The sequence below is a fragment of the Mustela lutreola genome, chromosome 4, assembly GCF_030435805.1.
Source record: "Mustela lutreola isolate mMusLut2 chromosome 4, mMusLut2.pri, whole genome shotgun sequence".
Lineage (NCBI taxonomy): Eukaryota > Metazoa > Chordata > Mammalia > Carnivora > Mustelidae > Mustela > Mustela lutreola.
This window is the reverse complement of record NC_081293.1, coordinates 197794037-197820505: the sequence shown is the minus strand read 5'-3', so window position 1 is coordinate 197820505 and position 26469 is coordinate 197794037. Positions and strand designations below refer to the sequence as shown.

Sequence of the window (26469 nt, the reverse complement as noted above, 5' to 3'; positions counted from 1 at the left end):
CTCCCTGCTGAGCAGGGAGCCCTATGCGATGCTCCATCCCTGGACTCTGGGATCATGACCTGAGCCAGAGGCAGGTGCTCAACCACCGGATCCTCGGAGCCTCAAAGCCTCGATGTGTTCTTCTTTGAGTATGTAAAAGAGGTTCTTGCATTGTTTCCTGTCGCATCGCATCGTTTCTGATAAGTCAGGTCATTAGTATCATTATCCCTGTGTGTATAATGTTTTGACTATTCTCTGGGTGCTTTCAGGATTTTCTTTTTATCTTTGGTTTTCAGCAGTCTGTGATGTGCCTAGGTGTGATTTTCTTTGTATTCTTCCTGCTTGGGGTTTGCAGAGCTTCTTAAAACTGTAAGTTGATTTTTTTCACCAAGTTTGTAAAAAGTTTGACCTTTATTTCTTTTTCTCTTCCTGTCCCATCTCTCCTCTGCAACTCCAATTACATGCGTGTTCGTCCGCTTGGTCGTCCCACAGGGTACTGAGGCTCTGTTAATCTCTTTTTCAGTAATTTAGTTACTCACAATGGATAAATGATTCATTTATTTTCAACATCACTGACCATTTTTTCTGTTCTGTCCAATCCCTTGTTAAACCTATCCATTGACATTTTTATTGAAATTATTTTAATTCATAGTTGCAGAGTTTGTTAGGTTTTCACTTTGCAGTTTTTGTGTTTCTTTTGTTATGCTACTCTTTGTTATGGCCGGCTTTTTCTATATGTTGTTGAACATGTTTCTGATAATGGCTTTTTAAAGTCTTTGTGCGTCTTGTCCTTTTTTATTTGAATTTTTTTTTCTTCCTTAAGGGTCCCATTTTCTCATTTCTGGGTTTTCACATGTCTAGGAATCTTTATTGTATACTGCACATTTTAGGTGATAGGTTATAGATTCTGGATTCTATTACCTTATTCTGTTCAATGGCAGATTTTGTTCTGGGAGACTTTTATGATGGCTGGACTTACACTCCAATCCATGTTACCCCAGCCATCGGCACCGGGAATCTCTGCTGGGTTCCTTCAGCAGTTAAGGTGTTGCTCTCCCTGAGCTGCTCAGAGTCCTTCTGGGAAGGTACATGTTAAGGGTATAAGGAAAATTTGAGAGTTTAACCTGGGGGCTCCCTTCTCTGTGGCTCCCTCCTTTCAGAGTTTCCCCTCAGTTGCCAGTCTCCGTAGTCCTGAGAACTTCATCTGTCTTCTCACATCAGCACGACTGAAGCTTGCGTGAGGTCTGGTCCCAGTCTCCCCCTTTCCATGCACGTGAGGAAATGTCCATAGCTAAACATTTGTTTCAACACAAATCTTAGCCAGCGATGTCTTCTTTAAAGGGTCAAATGTCCTTCCAGTCCATCTGGCTTCTGGTTATTCACAAGTGACTTCCACTAGTTAGGCTTTATATTTTATTTCAGATTTGACAAATCTTATTTTCAAAAATGTTACTCTGACACTAGCCTGTCTGCCATTCATTACCCAATAAATAAATTTGGAAGTTTTTTTTTTTTGTTTTGTTTTGTTTTTCTGCATGAGAGTTGTTCTTAATTTTAAGGTGTATTTTACATACAATATAAGTCAGCTCTTCAGAAGAAAGGTACAGCTGAATGTTGTGAGAAGTATTACAGTCATGCATATAACTATCATCATAATCAAGATACAGAATACTTCTTTCATCCCAAATTTCCTCTCATGACCCTTTTGGTTCTGCCTCTCCTACCACTCTATTTCCTGGCAGTCACTGATCTGATCCTTTTCTAGATTGAAATATAAATGGAATCCTAGAGGATGAAATCTTTTCAGTCTGGCCTTTGAGGTTCATCCGTTCACCACCCGAAAGATTTCTTCCTCTGTGTGGCTATTGTTTATAAAGCTGCTGTGAACAGTTATGCAACATGACACATATTTTCATGTTTCTTGTGGAAATAAGTAGATCTGAAATTGCTGATTTCCTGGAAAGTATGTGTCTAACTTTGAAAGACAGTTTGACAATTTCTTCAAAAGGGTTTTCCTACTTTTCCATTTCTACGGGTAAGATGTGAGAGAGTTCTCTTCGCTCTCCATTTCTCTAGGACTGGTTATTGCCAGTGTTCGGAAATTTCAGCCATTCTGGTTGGTGTTTAATATTTCATTGTGGGTTTGGTTTTGTATTTCCTGATGAAATTGAACATCTTTATGTACTTGCTGGCCATTTTATATCTTCTGTGAGTTATCTGCTCAAATCTTTTAGGTCTCCCCCCCCCCTTTTCCCAATTGATTTGTCTTTCATTACTATTAAAAGTTTTTAAAATGTTCTACATAGAAATCATTTTTCAGAATGTATTTTTTAAGTATTTTTTTTGCCTAGTTTGCATCTTGCTTTCTTCTTTAGTGCTTTTCGATAAGCAGAGGGTTTAATTTTGATGAAGTATGTCACTTGTCAATTTTCAAATGTTTTAAGGATTATGCTTGGTATGTCTTATATGAAAGTATTATTGCATATTCGAAGGCTACCTTAAGATTATTTATTTATTTATCTATTTTAAAGATTTTATTTATTTATTTGATAGAGACACAGCGAGAGAGGGAACACAAGCAGGGGGAGTGGGAGAGGGAGAAAGCAGGCTTCTTGCTGAGCAGGGAGCCCAATGAGGGGCTCTATCCCAGGACCCTGGGATCATGACCTGAGCCGAAAGGATACTCACACAGACTGAGCCATTCAGGCACCCCTGTTTATTCACTTTATAAATTACGTGTATGGTGGGAGAATACAAGATGAAAGGCTCAAGGTTCTTTGTTTTCCATGTGGATATTCAGTTCCAGCATCATTCTAGAAGTCTGTTGCTGGGGCAGGGTCCTGGGATCGAGCCTCACATCGGGCTCCCGGCTCAGCGGGAGGCCTGCTTCTCCCTCTCCCACTCTCCCTGCTTGTGTTCCCTCTCTCGCTGTCTCTCTCTGTCAAATGAATAAGTAAAATCTTAAGGAAAAAAAAAAAAGACTTGTTCCCCTGAATTATCTTGACTTCTGGTCAAAAATAAATCATATAAAAGATATTTTTCAAAATCATGAGTTCATACTGATATTTTTCAATTGAATTCAGTAGTTCTTTTTTTTTTTATTTTTATTGCCCATCCAATCTATAATTGTATCTTTTCTTTTAAATAATTTTTCCTCTAATTGAAAAAGTCATTAAGAGAAAGAGGGTAATTATTGTTTATTTTGTGCATCAATTTAAAAGAAATTCAGATGGGGGCCTGGCCGACTCAGTTGGAGCAGCATGTGACTCTTGATCTCGGGGTCATGGGTTGGGCTTAGAGATTTCTAAAAATTAAGAGAGGTGCCTGGGTGGCTCAGTTGGTTAAGCATCTGCCGTCTGCTCAGGTCATGTTCCGGGGATCTTGGGATACGTCCTGTGTCCGGCTCCCTGCTCAGTCGGGGGGGGGGGGAGGTCTACTTTTTCTCTTCCTCTGCTGTTTCCCTGCTTGTTCTCTCTCTCTTTAAAAAATAATAAAAATTAAAAAAAAAACATTAAAAAGTAAATAAATCCAAATAAACACCCAAAGCTAGTAGATCAGTAATGAGATGTGATATTTTCATCGCTTTTAGCCGTCATCCTTTGAGTCCACAAGTGGCGTACAACATACTCGAGTTACTTGCTATGAGTATATGAATACTCTAGATATGATTCAGCTACGATGAGCATTTCAGTTTATGTTACGATTTTTACTGCCATTTCTTATGTGATAATAATGTTTGCTAATGTGCTTACTTAACTTACTGAGTAGCATATTGTTAGTGGACAGTAATAGAAGACTATTCTACCACTTCTCCATGAGACAGGTGGGAAACAGAGTTTCCTCTCCAAAGTGAGGTATGAAAGTTTTATTCATCCAGAATCTGGTTCACTTGTATTGACTGTGTAGATATATTTACTAGTTTTTTATAAATATAATTTCTATTTGGATGACCTAATTCTATTAGTGTACTATTTGTAAGAATAGACATTCTCTCTCTTTTTGAAAATCATTTATTTATTTATTTAACAGACAAGATCACAAGTAGACAGAGAGGCAGGCAGAGAGAGAGAGAGGAGGAAGCAGGCTCCCCACAGAGCAAAGAGCCTGATATGGGGCTCGATCCCAGGACCCTGGGATCATGACCTGAGCCGAAGGCAGAGGCTTTAACCCACTGACCCACCCAGGTGCCCCAAGAATAGACATTCTTATACTACCGTTGGAATCTTTTTTGAAGATGGGCATCCTTCTTGTGAAGGTTCTAAATTTGGGCTCCTGGCACCTGGGTTGCTCAGTCGGTTGAGTGGCGGACTCCTGATTGTGGCTCAGGTCATGATGTCAGCTGACTGAGGTCCTGGGATTGAGCCCCGCACTGGACTTCGTGCTCAGCACGGAGTCTTCCTGAGTTTTCTCTCAACCCCTCCCCTGTAAGTGCACCCTCTTTCTCTCTCAAATAAATAAATCTTAAGAAAAGATAAATGTGGGCTAAACCTACTAATTGACATCAAAATTTGGACCAAAGAGCATGCAAAAATAGCTGTTCTTATGTTTTTAAAAGATGTGATTTAAATGTATCCTATTAACTGTAATCATTATGTTTATGTTTGCCTATACTAATATAAAAACTTTTAAATTTTTTTAGAAGTTTTAAACTCTTTTCTGTAATATACAATGTTGGCTTACTAACCCTAGTATCATGTTAAACAAACATGTTTAAATTAAAATGTTTTGGTTTTCAAATATCATAATTTTCAAGCAGTCATTGTTACAAAGTGATTGATAACATATAGTATTTCGTTTTGTGCTCTTCGTATAACCAAATAATAGATGATTAATGAGGTGGTTGTGTGTATCCTTTCTTTCTTCCTTCCTTTTTTTTTTTTTTTTTTTCTTTTTTTTTGGGTGGGGGGGGCCTAAGGACAAATATCTTAGAATTAGATTTACAGGGCATCCATTCATATTATTAGCACAGCTAGTATCTTAATATACTACAAGTTACTGAAGAAGAATAAGAAATTTTAACCTATCGAATGAAAACACATGAGGTAGAATAGTAATATTTGCATAGAGTTTCATGTGAGAAATAAAAGAACAGGTATTATCCCTTACAAATTTAGTTTTCACCTAAAATTCTCTAATATCCTAAAAAAACTTCTTATTGAAGTATGATACATACACACAAAATGTATTTATTATAGATGTACATTTCTATGAACACCCCTAAGTAAGATCAATGCACATAAACTGTGATTAGCTCAGGAGTAGCACCCCAGGGTTTCTGTTCCTTTCGGTCACTGCTTTTAACTTCCTAGAGGCAAGTGTTGACATCACATCATAAATTAGTCTTGTCTGTTTTTGTACCTTATGTACTTTTATGTATTGGACTTATACAGTAAGTACTGTTCTCTTTTCCCACATGCCATTATGTTGGTGAAATTCTCCAAATGGCTCATTGTCATTGTCATTCATTCATTCTCACTGATCACAGTGTTCTGTTGTCAGAATACTGTCATTTATCCATTTTACTGTTGGACATTGGGGCTTTTCAGTTTGAAAGTATTATGAATTGTGTTTTATGAACATTCTAGTGTATTTCTTTCAGTAGTCAGTGAGGATTAATATTTTATGAAATTCAAATCCCAAACTGGCTATCTTCTTAGTTTCTAACCTAAGTGAGAGTGAGGATCTAAGTGAAATAAACTATTCAGTGTGTTAATGAAATTTGCATTAATTACCTATATCGAACTAATTATGAACTCCTCTAGTTCAATTCCTCTTTCACTTCCTGGCTTTGTACGGGTGAGCAAGGAATTCGATCTCTCTGTGCCTCATTAGTAAAGTGAGCAGTAATGGTATCCACCCCAAATGGTGGTTTGTTAGACTGGAATAAGGTCGTGCTTGTAAGGTGTTTGGCCTGGCTGCTGGGAAATAGTGTTCACTGAATCCTGCATATTAAATATGCTTCACTGGCCCATGTTACGTGCTCCCTAAATTATATGCTTCTACAAAGTGCCCTTGTCTATTTTTAAGTTATACTCATTTTTATAATATATACGCTTTGCTTTTATATATTCAGGATACTAGACATTTGTAATTCAAATTGCAGGTTATTTAAAAAAAATTTTTGTCATTTGATTTTCTCTGAGATATGTATGGTTTTTCACTGTATAAAGTTTAAAAGTTTTATATAGTCAGATTTATTAATCTTTATTATTTATGGTTATGTTAAAGCTTGTAGCTAGTATGGTTATTTGTTGAAGATTTCTGATTTATGTACTTTGTCATCAACTAGAGAATTTACTATTCCCTTGACCCAATAGATAGAGGGCACATTTGTGTACTCAGAAAGCTGGACTCAGAAATGCTTGTGTTAGGAGAGTTTCTCTTCGGTTTTGCTACTTCATTACTAGGATGGAGTTTAAAATATTTACCCTATTTACTTAATAGTTTTGAGTAAAGAAGATACTGTGTAATGTAAGTATAATAGAAAAATTTTCTTAAAAATATGAATAGTGATTTAGCAGAGAACAAACCACCATGTGAAATGTGCTAAGTGTGAGCTATTGCTGTATAAGAAGTTACCACAGATTTATTGGCTTAAAGCAGCCCCATTTATGAGATCAGCTTCTGTAGGTCAGAGGTTTGGGCAGGCTCAGCTGTGCTCTGTGTTCAGGATCTTAAAGATGTCCAAAGGCCCTGGGGAAGAATCCTCTTCTGAGCCCATTTAGGTGAGGGTAGAATTCCATTCTGTGCAGTTGTAATACTGAGGACACCATCTTCTTATTTGCCGTTTGCCAGTTGGCCAACCTTACTTGAGGTTGCTGTCAGCTCCTAGAGGTGACTCCTGGACCTTGCGTGGGGCTCCTTTTGTCTTTAGTGATGAGGTACTGAATACTTCCCTTGCTTTGAATTTCTCTGACTTTCCTTTCTCCTACCAGCTGGAGAAAACTTTGTGCTTTTAAAGGAATTGTGCAGTTTGAATAGACTGATCTCTCCCTTGATTAATCCAGCATCAGGTGAATAGCAGCCTTAATCACATTGCAAAAGTACATTTGCCATGTGATATAGTATAATCACTGGCATGATATTTCATCATACATATATATATTTTTATGAGTCTCTGGATTAGGGGTGGGACATATTAGGGGGTAAAAGTGGGGAGTGCAGGCGTTTTAGGAGTCTGCCTACCACAGCGCCATATTGAGGAGGCTGGACCTGATCCAGAGGTATCCGGGACTCCCTTAGAAAGACCACTGTGTCGAAGAGGTTACTGCCTATGTTCTCGAGGATTTTGGTGGATTCCTGCCTCACGTTGAGGTCTTTTCATCCATTTAGAGTTTATCTTTGTGTATGGTGTAAGAGAGTGGTTGAGTTTCATTCTTCTATACATAGCTGTCCAATTTTCCCAGCACCGTTTATTGAAGAGACTGTCTTTTTTCCATTGGCTATTTTTTCCTACTTTGTCAAAAATTAGTTGACCGTAGAGTTGAGGGTCCATATCTGGTCTCTCTGTTCTGTTCCATTGGTCTGTGTGCCTCTTTGTGCAGGTACCATGTTGTCTTGGTGATCACAGCTATGTAATAGAGCTTGAAGTCAGGCAACGTGATGCCCCCAGCTTTGTTTTTCTTTTTCACCATTTCCTTGGCAATTCAGGGTCTTTTCTGGTTCCATACAAATTTTAGGATTGTTTGTTCCAGCTCTTTGAAAAATGTTTGTGGTATTTTGAAAGGGATTGCACTGGGCAGCAGAGACATTTTCACAATGTTTATTCTTCGAATCCATGAGCATGAAATGTTTTCCCATCTTTTTGTGTCTTCTTCAATTTCTTTCATGAGTGTCCTGTAGTTTCTAGAGTATAGATCCTTGGTTTATTCCAAGGTTATCTTATGGTTTTTGGTGCTATTGCAAATGGAATCGATTCCCTAGTTTCTCTTTCTACAGTTACATTGTTAGTGTACAGAAAAGCAGCTGATTTCTCTGCATTGATTTTGTATCCTGCCACATTACTGAATTACTGTATATGTTCTAGTAATTGGCCACAGCAACTTTTTTCAAGACATGTGTCCAAAGGCAAGGGAAACAAAAGCAAAAATGAACTTTTGGGATTTCATCAAGATAAAAAGCTTCAATATAGCAAAGGAAACAGTCAACAAAACTTAGAGGCAGCCCAAGGAATGGGAGAAGATGTTTGCAAATGACCCTATAGATAAAGGGCTGGTATCCAAGATCTACAAGAACTTCTCAAACTCAACACCCCAAAAAGAGATAATCAAGCCAAAAAATGGGCTGAAGACAGGAACAGACACTTGTCCAAAGAAGACATACAAATGGATAACAGACACCTGGAAAAATGTTCAACATCATTAGCCATCAGGGAAATTCAAATCAAAACCACATTGAGATACCACCTTATAATAGTTGGAATGGCAAAAATTAACAAGGCAGGAAACAACAAATGTTGGAGAGGATGTAGAGAAAGGGGAACCCTCTGACACTGTTCATGGAAATGCAGGCTGTTGCAGCCACTTTGGAAAACATTGTGGAGGTTCCTCAAAAAGTTAAAAATAGAGCTACCCTATTACCCAGCAGGTGCACTACTGGGTATTTACCCCAAAGATATAGATGTAGTGAGAAGAAGGGGAAGATGCACCCCAATGTTCTAGCAGCAATGTCCACAATCAACATACTGTGGAAGGAGCTGAGATGTCCTTCAGCAGACGATGTGGATAAAGAAGATGTGGTCCATATATACAATGGAATATTACTCAGCCATCAGAAAGGATGACTACCCATCATTTGCATTGACGTGGATGGAACTGGAGGGGGGATTATGCTAAGTGAAATAACGTCAGTCAGAGAAGGACAATTATCATATGGTTTCACTTATATGAGAAACATAAGAAATAGTGTAGAGAACATTGGGAAAAGGAAGGGGAAAATGAAAGGAGGGAATCAGAGGGGCAGTTGAATCCTGAGAGACTCTGGACTTCGGGAAACAAACTGAGGATTTCAGAGGGGAGGGGGGTTGTGGGATAGGTTGGCCTGGTGATGGGTATTAAGGAGGGCACAGATTGCACGGAGCACTGGGTGTTATACGCAAACAATGAGTCATGGAACACTACATCAAAAAGTAACAAGGTAGTGTATGGTGACTAACATAAGAAAAAAAAAATTAAAAAAATTGTAAAAAAGAAAAAAAGACCATTGTGACAGCAGTGAGGAAGATGTGTCAGAAAGGGAAGTTACTGGCAGGAGGAAAAAATCTCATTCATAGCACTGCCCATTTTGATTTCGTAATGTTATTTAATGTTATTATTATTGTTTTTTAGCAGATGTTTCAGTCAGAAATGGATGTTTGTTAGTGGACAAACCAGAATAATAAACTGGGCCAGAATGGCAGCAGCAAATCACTCATCAAGATATTCATGATTTTAAGCCAATTTATATATAAGATGTTTCAGTAGATTGAGTTTTATTTCAGTCAGTTTTATTTTAAGCATATTTTTTCTAACGCAAACACTGACTCTTTTGATAGACTTTAACACCTGAATCTTATGAATAACATCTTCCTAAACACAGTATTAGGGTGGGTTTACTTCCTGAGATGTCTCATCTCATGCAGTATATATTGGTTCTTACTTGCTTCAGTTTTTAAATCTAGCTTCATTTATTTTTATCTTTTGGTCTTGAGTTTTGCATTTTTCAAGCTGTATTTTTTTCATAACCAAATTTGCCACATCTCAAAGATTTTTGACATGTTTCTTATTCAATCATTTCAAAAATAATAAATGTTTTTTCTTTTGATTTAAAAGAAATCTGCCTTAGATGCGATTTTTCAATTTTTCTGGTGGATAGATATTGAGTTTATATTGTAAATTCGTAATTGTTAATGTATTAGGTTTAGGAAATTAGGTTTAGGAAATCTGCTTTTTAGAATATGGCCTAGAAAATACTTGATTTTTTGAATTTGTGGACTTTTTTATGGTAATATGTATAGTGAATTAAAAATAGTTCTAGGGGCGCCTGGGTGGCTCAGTGGGTTAAGCCACGGCCTTCGGCTCAGGTCATGATCCCAGGGTCCTGGGATCGAGCCCCGCATCAGGCTCTCTGCTCAGCGGGGAGCCTGCTTCCTCCCCTCTCTCTGCCTGCCTCTCTGCCTGCTTGTCATCTCTCTCTGTCAAATAAATAAATAAAAAATCTTAAAAAAAAAATAGTTCTCAAAAAGAAAAAGAATTCTATGTACATTTTATAGGATATATATTCTCTGGTGTTGAATGATGGAAATCTGTGTATCTATGTGTAGGTTTGAATCAACTTGATCATTGTTAATTAAATTCTTTATTTTATATCTATTTATGTCTTGGTTTCTGAAAGATGTATTAAGGTCTGATTTATTCATGTACATATTTCTACTCAATTTTACTTTTATATATCAAGGAAATTCATACTAGGTATGTAAACTTCAGTGACCGTTTCTTGGTCTGTTGGAGTTCTTAACATAAAACTTTTTTTTAATATGAACTTTTTCTTTGCCCTATTTACTGCTTTTTGGTTTGGATCCAATTTTCTTTGCCATAGCTGCTTTCTTTTTGATAGCATTTGTTTGTGCTTTTCCCTTCTGCTTTTATTTTTGAATTTGCTGTGTCACTGTGCCTCATGGACATATATGTACATATACATAAAACATACATACATGTACACGTACATTTTATTTGTTTGTGATTATTTATGCTTATAATTAAAATGGCTGTGTATATATAGGTAGTGTGTGTGTGTACATGTACAAAGTATGTTTTGCACATTTTGAAAGTTACTGTTTTTTTAAATAGGGAATTTAGCCCATTTATGTTTAATATCCATGGACTTGAATGTAAACTTAGTCAACAATTCAAAAATTGTTGAATTAAAAAATTCAACAGTTTTTTTGTTGACCTTGGAAGATACAGCTTTTTTTGGTTTTTGCATTGGATATTGCTAATGAGAAGGAATGATGATTCTCCTTTCTTTGTAGCTGGCCTGTTTTCTCTTTCATGAGGCTTCTGGAATTTTTCCTTTTGTTCGCTACCTTAAAATTTTGCCAGTGTTTCTAGGTGTGAGACATTTTAATCTGAAGTGGGTGTTTTCCCATTAGGGAGATAATATGGCAGATATTAAGAGTAGGTGTTTTTGTAGTGATACAGAGATCAGTAAAAGAGAGAAATACTCTTCCTGGCTACCCCACCTGTTCAATGAAATTATCGTTAGTGCATGTTAGCTCTTAATAGATATTTTCATAACTTTTTTTTTTAAGATTTTATTTATTTATTTGACAGAGAGAGAGATCACAAGCAGGCAGAGAGGTAGGCAGGCAGAGAGGAGGAAGCAGGCTCCCCGCCGAGCAGAGAGCCTGACGCGGGGCTCGATCCCAGGACCCCGGGACCATGACCCGAGCCGAAGGCAGAGGCTTTAACCCACTGAGCCACCCAGGTGCCCCGATATTTTCACAACTTTTTAAGAATAATTTCTCTGGGGAGAGGGTGGTTGGGTTATGGACATCGGGGAAGGTATGTGCTATGGTGAGTGCTGTGAAGTGTGTAAACCTGGTGATTCACAGACCTGTACTCCTGGGGCTAATAATACATTATATGCTAATAATTAAAAAGAAAAGAATAATTTCTGTGGGGGCACCTGGGTGGCTTAGGGGTTTAAGCCTCTGCCTTTAGCACAGGTCATCATCTCAGGGTCCTGGGATTGAGCCCTACATCAGGCTCTCTGCTTGGCAGGGAGCCTGCTCCCCCCCGCCGCCTGCCTCTCTGCCTACTTGTGATCTGTCAAATAAATAAGTAAAATCTTAAAAAAAAAAAAAAAAAAAAAAGAATAATTTCTCTGGTTATAATCCTTCTATTTTCTCTCCTTCTGGTACTCTTGCTTAAAGAGACACTGAATTTTATAGATCAGTTTTCCATGTCAATTTTACTTGTTTTTCTTACTTTCTGTCCTTATTCTTTATTCTGCATTCTGGGAGAATCCCAGCTAACTGATAAGAAAAGTTTGGGAAAGGCTAAAAAGTATACGGAAAACTTATAATAATATTTGACTTAGAGCCCTTAGCCCATTGCCATAGTTGATACAGAATAAATACTTCATAATTAATTGGACAAACTTAGGAATATCAAGCTTTTTGTTACTATTTCATAACTCATCTTTAACCTTAATCTCTGAAATTTTGTTGATTCTGTTTTGTTTTGTATTGCAGATTTATTTTGAGAGAGCCTCCCTTATTTTAGTCTAGTGAAACAAAAGTTTTGGAAGTTCCTCAAACTAATTCTTAATAGTAGTTGGCAGTGTGCACTCTGACAGTTCTTTCTCGGATGTGCTCTTGGACAATTGTCAAAAGATGCTATAACACCTTTCTTTTTTTCCCTCTACCTCTCCTCTTTTTCTTTTTATAATAATTCAAAAAAGGAGAAAAATAAAATGCTATTTAGGAGTTTTAAATACTGATTCAAATAAATTGTTTAGTTGGTAAACCGTTTAAAAGCTGTTTGTTACCCCCCTCTCCCTAAATGTTAATTAGCTTTGTAATTGTTGCTTAGTTTATAATTTGTTTCATATCTAATAGGTGTTGTGCAAGAATGCTGATGTTCAAGAAGCTCCCTGTGGAAATTTATTCTTTCATAATTTCAACAATTTTACAAATGCTTTTATTTGGTTCAGAAAGATCTATTCTAGCCTATATATAAAGTATATATTTTCTTTGAATGCCAAATGTCTTTCATTAGCTCTGTAATTATAACAGATGGGCTTGAAACGTTCACTTAAATGCAGTTAGTATTTTATTTCCTTTCCTTTATTCCCTGTATCTTTATATGTTATTGTAAATTAGTATGTTGGATACATTCCAGGACTTCTCATAGTAGTTTAGCTAATGTCAGATAATATTTTCCATTGCAAATGTGATTAAGAGAACATGTTGATGTTTCTAAAATGATACAGACATTGGGAAAAGGATCAATTTAAATTATTTTGTTTCCTTATTATGCATTTAAATAAAAGTCATTATATTTTATTTGCCAAAATTATTTTTAGTGCAAAAGCCTGTACAATTTGCCATATGCTAAAAAAATGGAGATTTTAACAGTTTAGCGGAAATTATTTTGTTATGCTAATGAGTTAATATAAAACCTTTTTAGCCATCAGTTGGACATATAAGTGCTCCTTCCTCCCTCAGCATTTTCTTGGTCTTTCCAGAATGACTCAAGGATACTCAGACTACTTTGATGTTATACATGTTGTTTATTCTGTCGTGTCAATATACTAAACATATTTAGAGACCCTGAGAGATCATAACATAAAATAAATTTGGAGAAAGCTGGTTATTATACTTTATTAAGGCTTGCTTCCTTTTCTTTTGTCTTTTTAATGATATAGCACCTGTAAGTACAAAAAGAGAAGGGAAATGTTTATTAAGTCTTTAGACTTGTGGACATCATAGACAACAGAAATGCAATAGGTATAACTAGTGTTCATAAGTCACCTAGAAGCTGCAGTGGTCTGTTGACAGTTCTGGAAATGTGTAGAAGACTCATCAAGCAATATCAAACTTTCTTAAATTGGTTCAGTGCCATGGACTGATGGTTACAAGGAAGAATTTGATGGCCTCTTACGTAAAATGCTGGAATGAATTTTAATTTAAAAACTGTTGTATTCTCTGATAGACTAGCAGAATACAGAAAAAGTATGTTAGCATGTGAAGATCTTCTTGGGATGCCTCAGTGGCTCAGTCCGTTAAGCATCTGACTCTGGCTCAGGTCATGATATCAGGGTCCTGGGACTGAGTTCCACATCAGCTCTCTGCTCAATGGGGAGTCTGCTGCTGCTTCTCCCTCTTCTTCTCTGTGCAACCCCCTCCACTCCTGCATACTCTCTCTATCTCTTTTCTAATAAATGAATAAAATCTTTAAAAAAAGGTCTTCTTGGTAATGTTAGCGACTTTCTTTCAGGAGGGCCGGTTTTATCACAAATTGTTCCATTTGGCTTCCGGTGTTTCGATTATGCTTTCATGAACCACACTTAACAGTGAGAGAGTATGAACAGTGAAGTCCATTTAGTACATATAAATATGAACACCTGTTTATTAGGGTTTCTGTGCCAAGCAGCATTCACAGTGCTGCAGATACAAAGATAGCAAAATATGTGCTTCTCCTCAAGGATCCAGGACTGGAATGAAAAGACAAGTAAATAATTCTCATGCAATGGCATGAATGCTCAAACGGAAGCCTATACAAGGTAGACAGCTCGGCATCTGCAGAAGAGAGATTTTATACTGTACGATGTGGGCTACCCAGCAAAAGACCCACAAAGAAACCGATACCCAGAGCTTGAAGGAGAGTGTATTAATCATTCTTGGGGAGAGCTGATTATATGCATGTCGCATTGTAGGCAGTTGTACTGACTCTTTACACCTTAGTTGCCATGCACGTCCCCTGTGGTTGTGTTGGCGCTGCTTTTTTCTGCTTTTACCACGAGCAAGAGAATAGAGGCAGGTTGAAATAGGGAAAGGAGATACTCTGAGGATTTAACATTTCTTTCCATTCCCAGTTTTTATTAAGAAACTTGAAACTAATTGTTACAGGGATGTGTGTAATCTGTAGGCGTACTGGAATCCTATGATTGTCCCTTTCTAACTTACTCTATGATTGCGTGTTTTATTTCATACTGATATTTAGGTAGGGTGAAAACAGTAAAAGGTTTCATAAATAGTAGAGATGCATTTTATTAGTTTTTGGTGGGATTTAAAATGTGTTGAAATGGGACGCCTGGGTGGCTCAGTTGGTTAAGCAGCTGCCTTCAGCTCAGGTCATGATCCCAGCGTCCTGGGATGGAGTCCCACATCGGGCTCCTTGCTCCGCAGGGAGCCTGCTTCTCCCTCTGACTCTGCCTTCCACTCTGTCTGCCTGTGCTTGCTCTCGCTCGCTCTCTGACAAATAAATAAATAAAATCTTTAAAAAAAAATGTGTTGAAATACCCCACAAGTAGACACCTGCCTTTTCGATCATATTACTTGTTTAAAACATTTTTACTTGTTTTTGACAAAAGTCAGTAGAAAAAAAAGTGAAATGCTCACTTTCTGAACTCGAATGGATGAACCCGTGTTATATCAAGCAATCAGCTGAGTACTTGAGATTTTATCATTTTTAATGGATCCTTTATTCAGTATTATGGAGGTTTAAATTGTTCTGCTAGTAGCATACAGAAGACTTTTTTTTTTTTTAATACCTTCCTAGCTCCACATTTGAGCGCTCCTTTTCCAGGTTTTAAAAAGAGATTTCTGGGCGCCTGGGTGGCTCAGTGGGTTAAGCCACTGCCTTCGGCTCGGGTCATGATCTCAGGGTCCTGGGATGGAGCCCCGCATCGGGCTCTCTGCTCAGCAGGGAGCCTGCTTCCCCCTCTCTCTCTGCCTGCCTCTCTGTCTACTTGTGATTTCTCTCTGTCAAATAAATAAATAAAAATAAAAATCTTTTTAAAAAAAATAAATAAAAAGAGATTTCTTTCCCATTTGCCCCCTTCCAGCGATGTGCATTTTGTAAGCACCTTGGAGCCACTATCAAATGCTGTGAAGAGAAATGCACCCAGACGTACCATTATCCTTGTGCTGCGGGAGCCGGAACCTTTCAGGACTTTCGGAACTTCTTCCTTCTGTGTCCAGAGCACATCGACCAAGCTCCTGAGAGATGTAAGTTTACTGTAGATCTACTTTTTAAACATTTATCAGTGTACTTATTTCAAATGACTAATATTGTAGTTTCCCTAAATATTATTTTGCTTGAATTAAAAGGTAGTATTATATAACCTTGGTAATCTAAGGGGTCTTTGCCAGAGGTCCTTGGGGGAGTCTGTTATCACCAGTATCATCGAAGTTAAATACCAAAGGTATTTCCTCAAAACTTCAAAGATAGTTTGCATGTTTTACATTCTTACTAAAATTTTTCCTAAACCACTATAGAAAGAAATACTGAATATAAAGTATTTTAATACGTACTGTAAAGTCATTTAAAAAGTCAAATGGTATTCAATGTCTTCTACACAAAAAAACCACTCAGAGAATTAGATGATGATTCACTCAAGTGTTATTTCAGGATGTACATTAATAGGATCAGCAAACACTTTTTGAAATTCGTGGTAATTGTATAACCCTGATAGTCATAATAGAAGTCTCTGTTAATGTTTCTTCTTGATTTATCTATCTTGGTTACTTATAATCCTTAGTTGTGCTTTTTTCCTTTCTTTTCCAAACACTGTTTTATAATTATGTGAAAATATTCCAATGTTTGAAATTTGTTATACAGAAAATTATAACTCTTTCCCATCTTTATTGTTAAACAGAGATCTTGCCTTTTTCTTAGTATATGGATTTCCAATGAGCACGTATGCTTGGGATTCCCCCCCAGTAAATTGAATTTCCAGACTCATTGTGAAATCTCTGTGATGCTTTATTCAGTCTTTTTTGGTGTAACCTGTTAGTTACATTAGTGTTAGCTTTTGTCTGAGTCTTAGCAATATTGATGAAAACTTTTTAAAAAAAATCCTTTCCAGCTCTGTGAAACATAAATATAGCTACCTCAGACTTAAACTTAAATAGCCTCAAATACAATTAGATTGTATAATCTCAGTATCATAATTTCATCTTCAGTTAAAATTATTTTTGTTTACATGTATAATCATGTCCTTAATCACTATACAGACAGAAATCATAGATAGGGCAAACTGAAATGTCAGATTGTATTTGGGCGAATAAGGGATTTAAAGTTTAAAATATGTTTGTGATCACATACTTAAATCTGGGAGAAAAAACACTGATGCACAGCAGCTGTCACAAGTGTCATTTAAGGCCTCAGGTAGTGAATGACTTCACACAGGTGCACTAACTGCGATGTCGGTCATCAGAGTTGATTGTATTCTGGGTGGTATCAAACAAAACAACTGTATTTGTGTTTACGAATCTGAGTTTTGTTTAGTGTTTTGTACTTAGTCATACTTCAGACCTCAGTAAACAACATACAAAGTTTTCTGTGATCCCATTTCTAACATTAAATGTTTTGTCAGTTAATGGCTATCCTTCTTTCTACTGCAGACCGTGTTCGAATAGGGCACACGTCATTTAATGTTAGAGACCGTAATAAACATCGTGTAAAGTAATGAAGTGTAAGGACCGCGGGAGACGCGCTGCTCACTCCCCATCCGTACAGTGAGAGCTCGTGCGGCCACACAGCTCAGAGATCCACGGAAGCTCTTGGCACTGGGCCGTGTTCCAAAATAGATTCATGGAGACTCATGAAATATGGGAATAGCAGGATTAAACTATAAATACACAAGGAAATTTGGTCATGGGAAAATAAGGATAGTATTAAGTATGAAGATAAAAGTGACACTGGCATTTTGGAAAATAAATTTTTGGCTCCAGAGCTCTCCAGCAATCAACACAAAGAACGGAATATGAACAATGACCTGATTCATAGTAACGTCGAAAGATTCGACTTGATAGTCGAACTGTATGTACATTATACAGTGTAGCAAAACAGATCCCACAGGGCAGTTTCTTATATGCAAAGCCCAGTTAAGTAAATTCTATTCCTTGAGGATCTTAACCAGTGCAGTCTCTAAGCACAGTTTCTGACCATCTGTCTTAATCGAAGGGTGTAGAGAATATTGTAGGTAGAATGTATTGTAGTAATTTACAAGATTATGCAGTAGTCTTCTAAAATCATAAGTATTTTTAGCTGTCCTAATTGTGTCATAGCACAAGGTACTTATTATTTTTAAAAATTGGGGCTTAAACACCAGTGTTACTATGAGTGTTAAATAATAATTAATGGAAACCATGGAGCGTTTGACTTTGTATATATGAATTGCTTTACAAAGTGGTAGCTATTCCAGCTCTTTTCTCTAAGACTCAGTGTATCTGTATACATTGAACATAATACTTTATGCTGCTGGCTAAGCCTAGAACAATATGCTTGATAGCGGGGCTCAGAGTTGGATTGACCTCTTTTTATGAAAGTTGAAGAGGAAAATGGACCTCATTAGAAACCCCAGCAAGGAGAGAACCTATGAGCGGGCCAAGACTTTCATCAGAAAACAATTTTGGGTGCTTTGTCATAGGTCAGTGCTGGTCCTGTTTCACCAGTATTTTCATGACGATGTGGTATGCACTGACCTTGTCTAGGGATTGTACACCAGCTGCCAGCCCGGACACATAGCCACACACACTCACTGAACAGTGTTTTCCCTCTCAGGGAAAGCCAGATGGCAAGGAGCCCACCACACAAGATGAGAGGGAAGAACATTTCAGAACGAGTGAACAACTGCTCTGCAGGTCTTGAGGAATGGGCCTGGCAGGATTGTGAAAGGACAGCTCATCACTGTGCCTGGAATATAGTGTCTCCTGGGTAGGGAGAAGAGACAGCATCCGAGCAAGCAAGGACTAGAGCGCCTAGGTCTTGTGAACAAGATACTCTGTCTGCAGGGAGGAGTTCTTGAAGGCTCGAACATGGGTGGGCCGGATCTCCTCATGCCCTCCTTGTCCCCAGCGCATTGACTTTCATCACTCGACCTTAACTTCTCTACTTCATTTTCGTGGTCGTCTTTGTATCTCTCGATACCGAGTCCAGCTACTTTTCTCTTGCCCTACATCCTGTCAGTCTCTGAGCTGCTTCCCTGCCTGCCTGCTCCGTGGGCCAGCCTCTCCGGACAACATCCGTGACTTCATGTTTCTTGCTGCAGATCCCGTGTGGCGCAGCGCCGTGATCTGCCAGTAGCGGAAGCCGAGCTGGCAGGTGCCGGGACGTGCGTGGCAGTGACAGGGCTGTGCGGGTGCAGTCTGGTGCCAGTTGGACTCTTGTCGCGCATCCGTAGTCTCACCTTCCCGCACGACCAGGTGTCTCTGACACAGCGTCTTCTCGTTTAGGCTCAGTGTTGTGTCTGTTCCTCCGTCTCTTCTCTGGTCACAGCGGTCACAGGGTGTGACCTCGTCCAGAGCTGATCTTCTGTTTCTCCCTCTGTTCTCGCTCCTCCTCCGCCACGCAGCTTCCTCGCTCTCTGCCTCTGCGGGCACTTTCCTTCTTACTTTGTGCCTGTGCAGACACTCTCTAGCATACCTGCCCCACCAGCGGGAGCACATTTCGTGAGTAGAGAGCATGGTCTGCAGAGCTGGACGGACCTGGACTTGGCTCCTGACTTCTCTCAACTTGGCTTTAGCTTCAGTCTTTCCCTCGGTCTCTTCTGCCTTTTCAGCTGCTTAAAGAAAAATTTCACTTCACTTCAAACTTCGTGTGTCTGTGGGGCATTTATGTATGTATATGTCCAAGTGCTCCTTTCTGACACGACACTTAAGCCATCTAGTAATACCATTTTTCCGTGACCTGCAAAAGGCTGCTTTGGTATTTCTATATCTTCTTCCTGATTGGGGAAATGGTTGGAACCAACCTCATTTCTTGATGTAGTGCTTTTTTTCCACTATTATTTTTACATAATGCATAGATGTTTTTAGACTGAGTGTATCATGTGGATGTTTTCCTTCGTTTAACTTATTACTAGTGATCCATCCATTCTAACCGACCAACATGACAGCGTTGCCATTAAGGAATTGGCACAAACTATCATGGAGGAAGGAATGATCTTAGACATGGTGACCTTATTGTAGAACGGGCTTTGCTGTATAAAATAGTGCTGTGCAACAGAAATATGATGTGAGCAAATTGAGCACATCTTTCTAGTGGTCATGTTGAAAACGTTTAAAAATTATAATTAATTTAAAGAATATATATTTCAGTATGTCCAAAATATTAGTATTACAACATGTAAGCAATAACATTTTTGAGATATTTGATGTTATTTTTTCCCTAGTAAGTCTTTAGAATCTGGGGTGCATTTTATATTGTACAGCATGTGTCATTTTGGATAAACACATTTCAGTTGCCCAGTAGCCATACGCGACTAGTAGCTGCTGTGGCAGGTTAAATAGCGGAATAGTAAACTCTGGAAGGTTTCACAGAAGCCTTTAGACGGTGTTCCCTCCAAACTACAAGGAAAGATGAACTGAGGACCTGATGATCAGAGTACTGTATTTGCTTCCATTTCTGTAAATTTTGAGGATAGGCAAAAACAAGGGATTAGGTTTTAAATGTACATAGCTTGAGTAAATACTGGCACTCTCTTTTAGTATTAAAAAAAAATTCACCCTAATGTGTCATTTCTATCAAAAATGAACTAATTTATGACATTTCCATTTTTAAATTAATGACTTATTTTAAGTGCCGATCAAAGAGTCATTTAAAGTGATTTTAGAAGTTCTTCATGTAAGATATATTTAATAAGACTTGATTTGTGCTAGGAGATTGAGGATACAAAGTTGAAAAAGACAAGGCCCCTACCCTTTAAGGTTCCACGTGTTCTGGTGAGATTACTTGATTGTGTCACGGTGTGCTCTCAGTATATGGGGAAAGGATCTTCAACTGGGCGGATCTTTAGGTGTGGTAAGGTTGGGATACTCAGGGCTGTGTGTGAGCAGAGAGGTTTGAAGGCCTCTTTGGAAAGAGCTCAGGGCCCAGCACCGCAAAGGAACAGCATTTCAAGTGGTGGGGAGCAGTATATGTGAGCACACAGCACTGAACAGTGTGTCGTGTGCATTGCAGACAGCTTGGTATCACCAGGAACAGTGAGTGGTCCTGAGATTCCATTGGAAAGGGGTGAGGGCTTCCCCTGCTTCTTTCCCTTACACTGGAAAATCTTGATCTTGTTCTCTTTTAGAGTGAAAAAGCATGTGTAGGTAAACTTTTAATTTAAGCAGGGCATAACAGATTCACAATTTTGAAAACTCGCTCTAAGTGTGTAGATGATGATTAGGGAGAGGTCAGATCAGTAAGCAGAAATTCCATCTAGAAGATAGTGTAATTACCAAGGCAGAGTGGACTGAACTGAACTGTGCAAATAGAAGGAAAAAAGATATATAGGAAGTTGACCCAGTAAGAATTGGTGTCTGGTTGGATGTGTTGGGTCAAGGAGTCATGGTGATACTAAAGTGTCTGCCTTTACCCAGCTGGTTGAGAAAAAAGGGAGAGGCTTAGATTTTAAAAATGTTTTATTTTAGAGGTGGTGAGTTTTGAGTATTTTTTAGAACATCTGGCTGTTGAGGTCCCATGAGACTTGAACATAACATCTTGTAGTTTAAGTTTGGGGCAGGTGATACAGATTTGGGAATCATGGTGGTATTTTATAACATGGGAGTTGGTGTGATCACAGAGGGGAACCATGTGAAATTATAAAAGAAGGAATAGGATGAAATCCCAAGGCACTCCAGCATTTAGAGGAATTATAGGGATACTCAAGCCAGCACAGGAGTGTGAGAGGGAGGCATGGGAGACCTATGGAGAAATCAGGAGAAAGCTGCCATCACAGAAGCCAAGGTAAGGGGAACTGTCATGTGGGAGTGGATAGGAATGAAAATGCTGCAATGTGCAGATAAGATAAGGTCAAAAAAGTAACTTTGGATTTCGTAGATCACTGGTAGCCTCATGAAGGCAGTGCCCGGTGAATGGGGGTGTGCAGCCCCCGGGATCCTAGAACGTGGTTTGTGCTGTCTGTCCTCAAACGGCGAATGGTTTTCGTTAAAATAAAAACAAAAAGTTTGTCAGAAATTCTACGGCCTGTAAAACCAGTTTGCCATGTTAAAAAGGAATAGATTATTGGTCTGTTTCAAGATGCTTGATTGAGGAAAAAGGAAGATGGAAAGGCTTATAACCAGAGAGAACTGATCAAACCTTTAAAAATTAGAAAAAAAGGTTCATATGTACAATTTATTTTTTATTTATTTTTTTTTAAAGATTTTATTTATTTATTTGAGAGAGAGAGACAGTGAGAGAGAGCATGAGCGAGGAGAGGTCAGAGGGAGAAGCAGACTCCCCATGGAGCTGGGAGCCTGATGTGGGATTTGATCCTGCGATTTCGGGATCATGACCTGAGCCGAAGGCAGTCGTCCAACCAACTGAGCCACCCAGGCATCCCCATATGTACAATTTAAAACAGTCTTTAGATAATCAGCTAATCAAACCATTGAGAACATAAGTGTCAGATATAGACATACATGTATCATCAAATTGGTATGATTTTAGAACACATTATTTTTCTTATTGTAATATGAGTTCAGCTGTGTACTTGGCAAGGCAGTTTATTCTTACATTTATTTTTTGTTTTAGATGGTAAAAGAACTTAAAAAGTGCTATTTTTTTAGTCTACATTTAGGGATAGATGATATCCAAAATTATGTCGATTTTAATACCTTTTTACAAGCTGGCAGTTAGTATAGATGACTGTAGAACTAGTGTACGAAGTTTTGTGTTTGTGTATGAATATGTAGTTTCTATCTTTAATGTTCTCCTTCATACAGTGTTTTCTAGTATTAAAAAATATATTTGATCTGAGTTAAAGTTAGTGTGTTTATGCTTAAGAAGCATTTAATTTAATTGATCTTAACATTTCTTAATTTTGTCTCTTGACTAACATTGTTAATTTTAAAATACATTTAACATCCAAGTAAAATGGTTACTTTTGCACCTAAAGGCATTTCTCAGTTGATATTTTCCGGTTTGGTTCTTTTCAGCAAGCCTATGTTGAGCATTAAATAGGTGCCCAGCATCATCACTGGCACCAGGGATATAAAATTAGTTAGAACTGCTTATGGTCTTAGGTAGATGTAGGCACAAATATGCAAAACTATATGATTAAGCTTACTGTAATAAATTGTAGGTTAAATACGTAACAGTGGTTTTACTGAGACTTTCTTCTCGTTGGATATCAGCTCAATGTGGATAACCTCAAGTGTCTGAAAGATTTACCATGCAAATTCCCTGCAAGTGATTTTTACATTGTAAAGTCAGAAAAATATTAAACTCTTATACAACAATTTCATTGTTTTACTGTTAATTATAGCAAAGGAAGATGCAAACTGTGCAGTGTGCGACAGCCCGGGAGACCTCTTAGATCAGTTCTTTTGTACTACTTGTGGTCAGCACTATCATGGAATGTGCCTGGATATAGCGGTTACTCCATTAAAACGTGCAGGTTGGCAATGTCCTGAGTGCAAAGTGTGCCAGAACTGCAAGTAAGTTTTAATTTCAACTCAAAGGTGTGTATCGAGATTAAGAGAGACCCTATTCTTAGGTTCTGAAGGTTTGTGTTATATGATAAAGATTGTTCATTCTGCAGCTGCATTCATTCCCACTGACTTAGTCATGTTTGAAACAATTACTAGGTATTTATTAACATTATTTTGAAACAAGTCTAAACAAAAACTAATTTTAATAATTTTAAATACCTCTGGTTGCCTAGAAAGTAAATTTCAATTTGCCAAACACTTTAAATGAATGATACTAACCATTTAGAAGAAATGAGCTTTAGAAAATAAAGCGACTATGTTTGAGAGAGACTTGGGGGGGGGGAGATTTAATAGGAAAGTACACGTCTAGTTCTGGAAGGTAGTTACAAGAGTGAGTGAAAGGTTCGGTGACATGTTTGAATTTCCATTCCAGGAAGAACAGTTTATGCTAAGACTACTTTTAAAAAAACCAAAACCAAATCCCTGTATCTATCTGTATACCTACATACACCTTTAGTTGATCCTAGTCACCACAGTCCTGAAAAGAAAGACAGTTTTCATGTAGCACTTACATGTTGCCGTAGGGTTATTTCCTGTTCGTTGTATTCCATCCTTTGGTTATTTCTCCAATCTTTTCTGTGATTTTTTTTTTCCTCCTGCTGCTAATTAGCATGATAATTTGGGGAAGTTATCTGCATCTAGAGCAGTCTTCAAATTGTGTACAAGCTGAGGACTTTTCTAACAGGAGAAATTATGCCCACCACTGCCATGATTAGTCTGTTTTATTTGTAATTTAATTTGGTAACAGTAAGTGTCAACATCTTACAATTATGTGGAATAAGTAGGACGATGTGCTTTTATATTTTGGAAAAAATTAAAATGCCAGTGAACATTTATTTGGTAGCTTATATCTGCCTACTTTCTTGGGAAGGAATAAGAGACCTTGAAGAAAAATTGCTTTTCCTCTAAGATCTTTCCATGTACCTAAAGAGAGAAAACATGCAATTTTTATATATAGAATTAGTTAAACTGAGTAAGAAAGAACTGGAGGCCAGCTGACCCATCTTCCTTTTTCCTTCTGTCTGTCCCCAGGGGTGACTCAGGGTCTCTCACTATTCTTCTTGCACGCCACAGTGTTTCTTTCCCTCCTCTTGAGTTAAAGTCTTAGTCTCTGAGAGTGGTCCGTAGCCAGGAATCAGGGCAGAGCTCATGCCGTAGGCCAGGGGCCCAATCTTTGGGGCATGGGAGTGTTCAGGTAAAGCGTTTAGGTTTTTGACTACAGTTCTTAATAACTATTACAAGATGATTCTTATACCTGTTTATTTAGCACTAATATTTACAGGATATTCTAAGCTCTTCAGCCAGAATTATATTTAATTCTCAGTGTCTTTACTGTTCACATTTTATTCCTGAAACCAAGAGGACTAAGCTTACTTTGTTCAGGAATCACACAGCTAGATAAACAGCAGTCTGAATACAGATACAGGTCTGATGCCAGAGTCAGTCCTCTTTTTATGACAGTGTCTTTCCGATTCCTGATGACAAGATTTGTTCCTTCCCATGCGGCGTCCCCCGTCAGTCACAGCTCCTCCCTCTAGCAAGGAGGTTCACGGAGATACTTAAAAAGTAAAGGTCAGAGTCCCTCATCTTGCCTTACCCTCCTCCTCTGCAGGAGCCCTGACCTGGCTAAAGCAGGTTCACCACCATAGGTGAGCATTCAGTAAGGGTAATCCTGCGGGGGCCATAGCGGGACGCCGGTCTCATCGTTTAGGGGGTTACCTCTGTCATTATCTGGGCATAGACAAAGCAAGACACTGAGGTATTGATGAACTGGGCAGTTCCTAGGATTGATTCTTCTCATGATTACTTATGTTATAAACATAAGTTTAAAGATAAGGCATCATTAATGCTATCTTATTTTTTAGACAATCGGGAGAAGATAGCAAGATGCTAGTGTGTGATACGTGTGACAAAGGGTATCATACTTTTTGTCTTCAACCAGTTATGAAATCAGTACCAACCAATGGCTGGAAATGCAAAGTAAGTTGTTTATTTTTCTTAAAAAAATATCACCTGTATTCTTTTTTATATAGAGCAGACAAATCGGATACCTATTCAAATCTATACATTATCAACTTTTTAAAGAACAGCTTTGTTGATGTATAATTGATATTCAGTAAAGTGCAGGTATTTAAAGTTTGTAATTTAATTTGACATGTGTACATTTATGAAACCATCATCACCTTTGAGATAATGACCAAATTCATTACCCCTGAAAGTTCCATGGTGCTCTTTGGGAACCCCTCTTTTCCAACTGTTCACCCATTGCCACCTCCCCCCTTGTCTTCCAGGCAGTCTGCTTTCACTCGCCATCAGTTAATTTGTATTTTCTAGAGTTTTATATAAATGACATCATAGAGTATATACTCTTTTTGCGGGGGGCCCTAACTTTTTAAACTCAGGATGATTATTTTGAAAATCAGCCATATTTTTGTGCATACCATTGGGGATTCCTTTTCATTGCCAAGTAGTGGCCGTACCACAAATTGTTCATTAGATAACTTGTTGGTGAACATCTGGTCCTTTACAATTTTAAGCTATTATGAAAAATGCTGTTATGAACATGGTAACGTATGTATGGTGCTTCATGGCTTAGAAACTGGTTTTGAATGATTTATCTTTCATCTTCTCAGAAGCTCTCAGAAATGTAGTGGCTCCATGAGGATGTCAAAACACAGAGCAGTAGTTTTAAAATCCATTAATGAAAAACCCAGAACTAAAATACACTACATTTTGGTGATTATGTAGTGATGTTGTATGTACATCACATTTTTGTGTATAAATACACTGGTATTAAATATCTAGAATCATTATATATACATATGTATATTGTCCCTCCCCTGTGGTAGTTTTAGTGATTATTTACTTAGTTATTTTATAGATGCTGTTTAAAGATTCTCTTGGTTTTGAGAGAGGTGTGTGGACATTCTTCCATTTTTTCATTGCTTACGATATCAGTCTTTCTGTTGGTGTGACACTTTTAAGATGTATTTTCAGTTACTTTTAATTTTTTCTGGATATTCTTTTAGTCAGTGATTCTCCCTTCCTCCAACTACTTTGTTATTTGCCTCTTTATGACCTTGTGTTGTTCTATGCTGGTGTCTTTACGCATCCCGAGGAATTTACTGAGGCTCAGTCGTCCGCATCTCCCCACCCTGTGGGTCGGCTGACAGCTTTACCTACTGGGCAGAGTTATTAGCACATCACCAGCTGAACAGGACCATATTTTAGAAGTATTCATTCCTGGAAGCAGAGTATTTAAACTCTTAAAGTGAAAGTAGAAGAATAAAACAGACTTATCT

At 38.0% G+C, this 26469-nt stretch overlaps 1 protein-coding gene across 13 annotated transcripts in view; it reads left to right on the top strand.

Moving 5' to 3' along the window:
- KMT2C (lysine methyltransferase 2C) overlaps positions 1–26469 on the top strand; it is a 270064-nt gene that overhangs the window by 132117 nt on the left and 111478 nt on the right. For all 13 annotated transcript variants that reach the window (XM_059172325.1, XM_059172332.1, XM_059172320.1 and 10 more), the window contains exons 7-9: positions 15529–15691; positions 22942–23113; positions 25033–25147. In XM_059172325.1, the coding sequence (XP_059028308.1) occupies positions 15529–15691; positions 22942–23113; positions 25033–25147 (450 nt within the window). The remainder of the gene's footprint in view (positions 1–15528; positions 15692–22941; positions 23114–25032; positions 25148–26469) is intronic.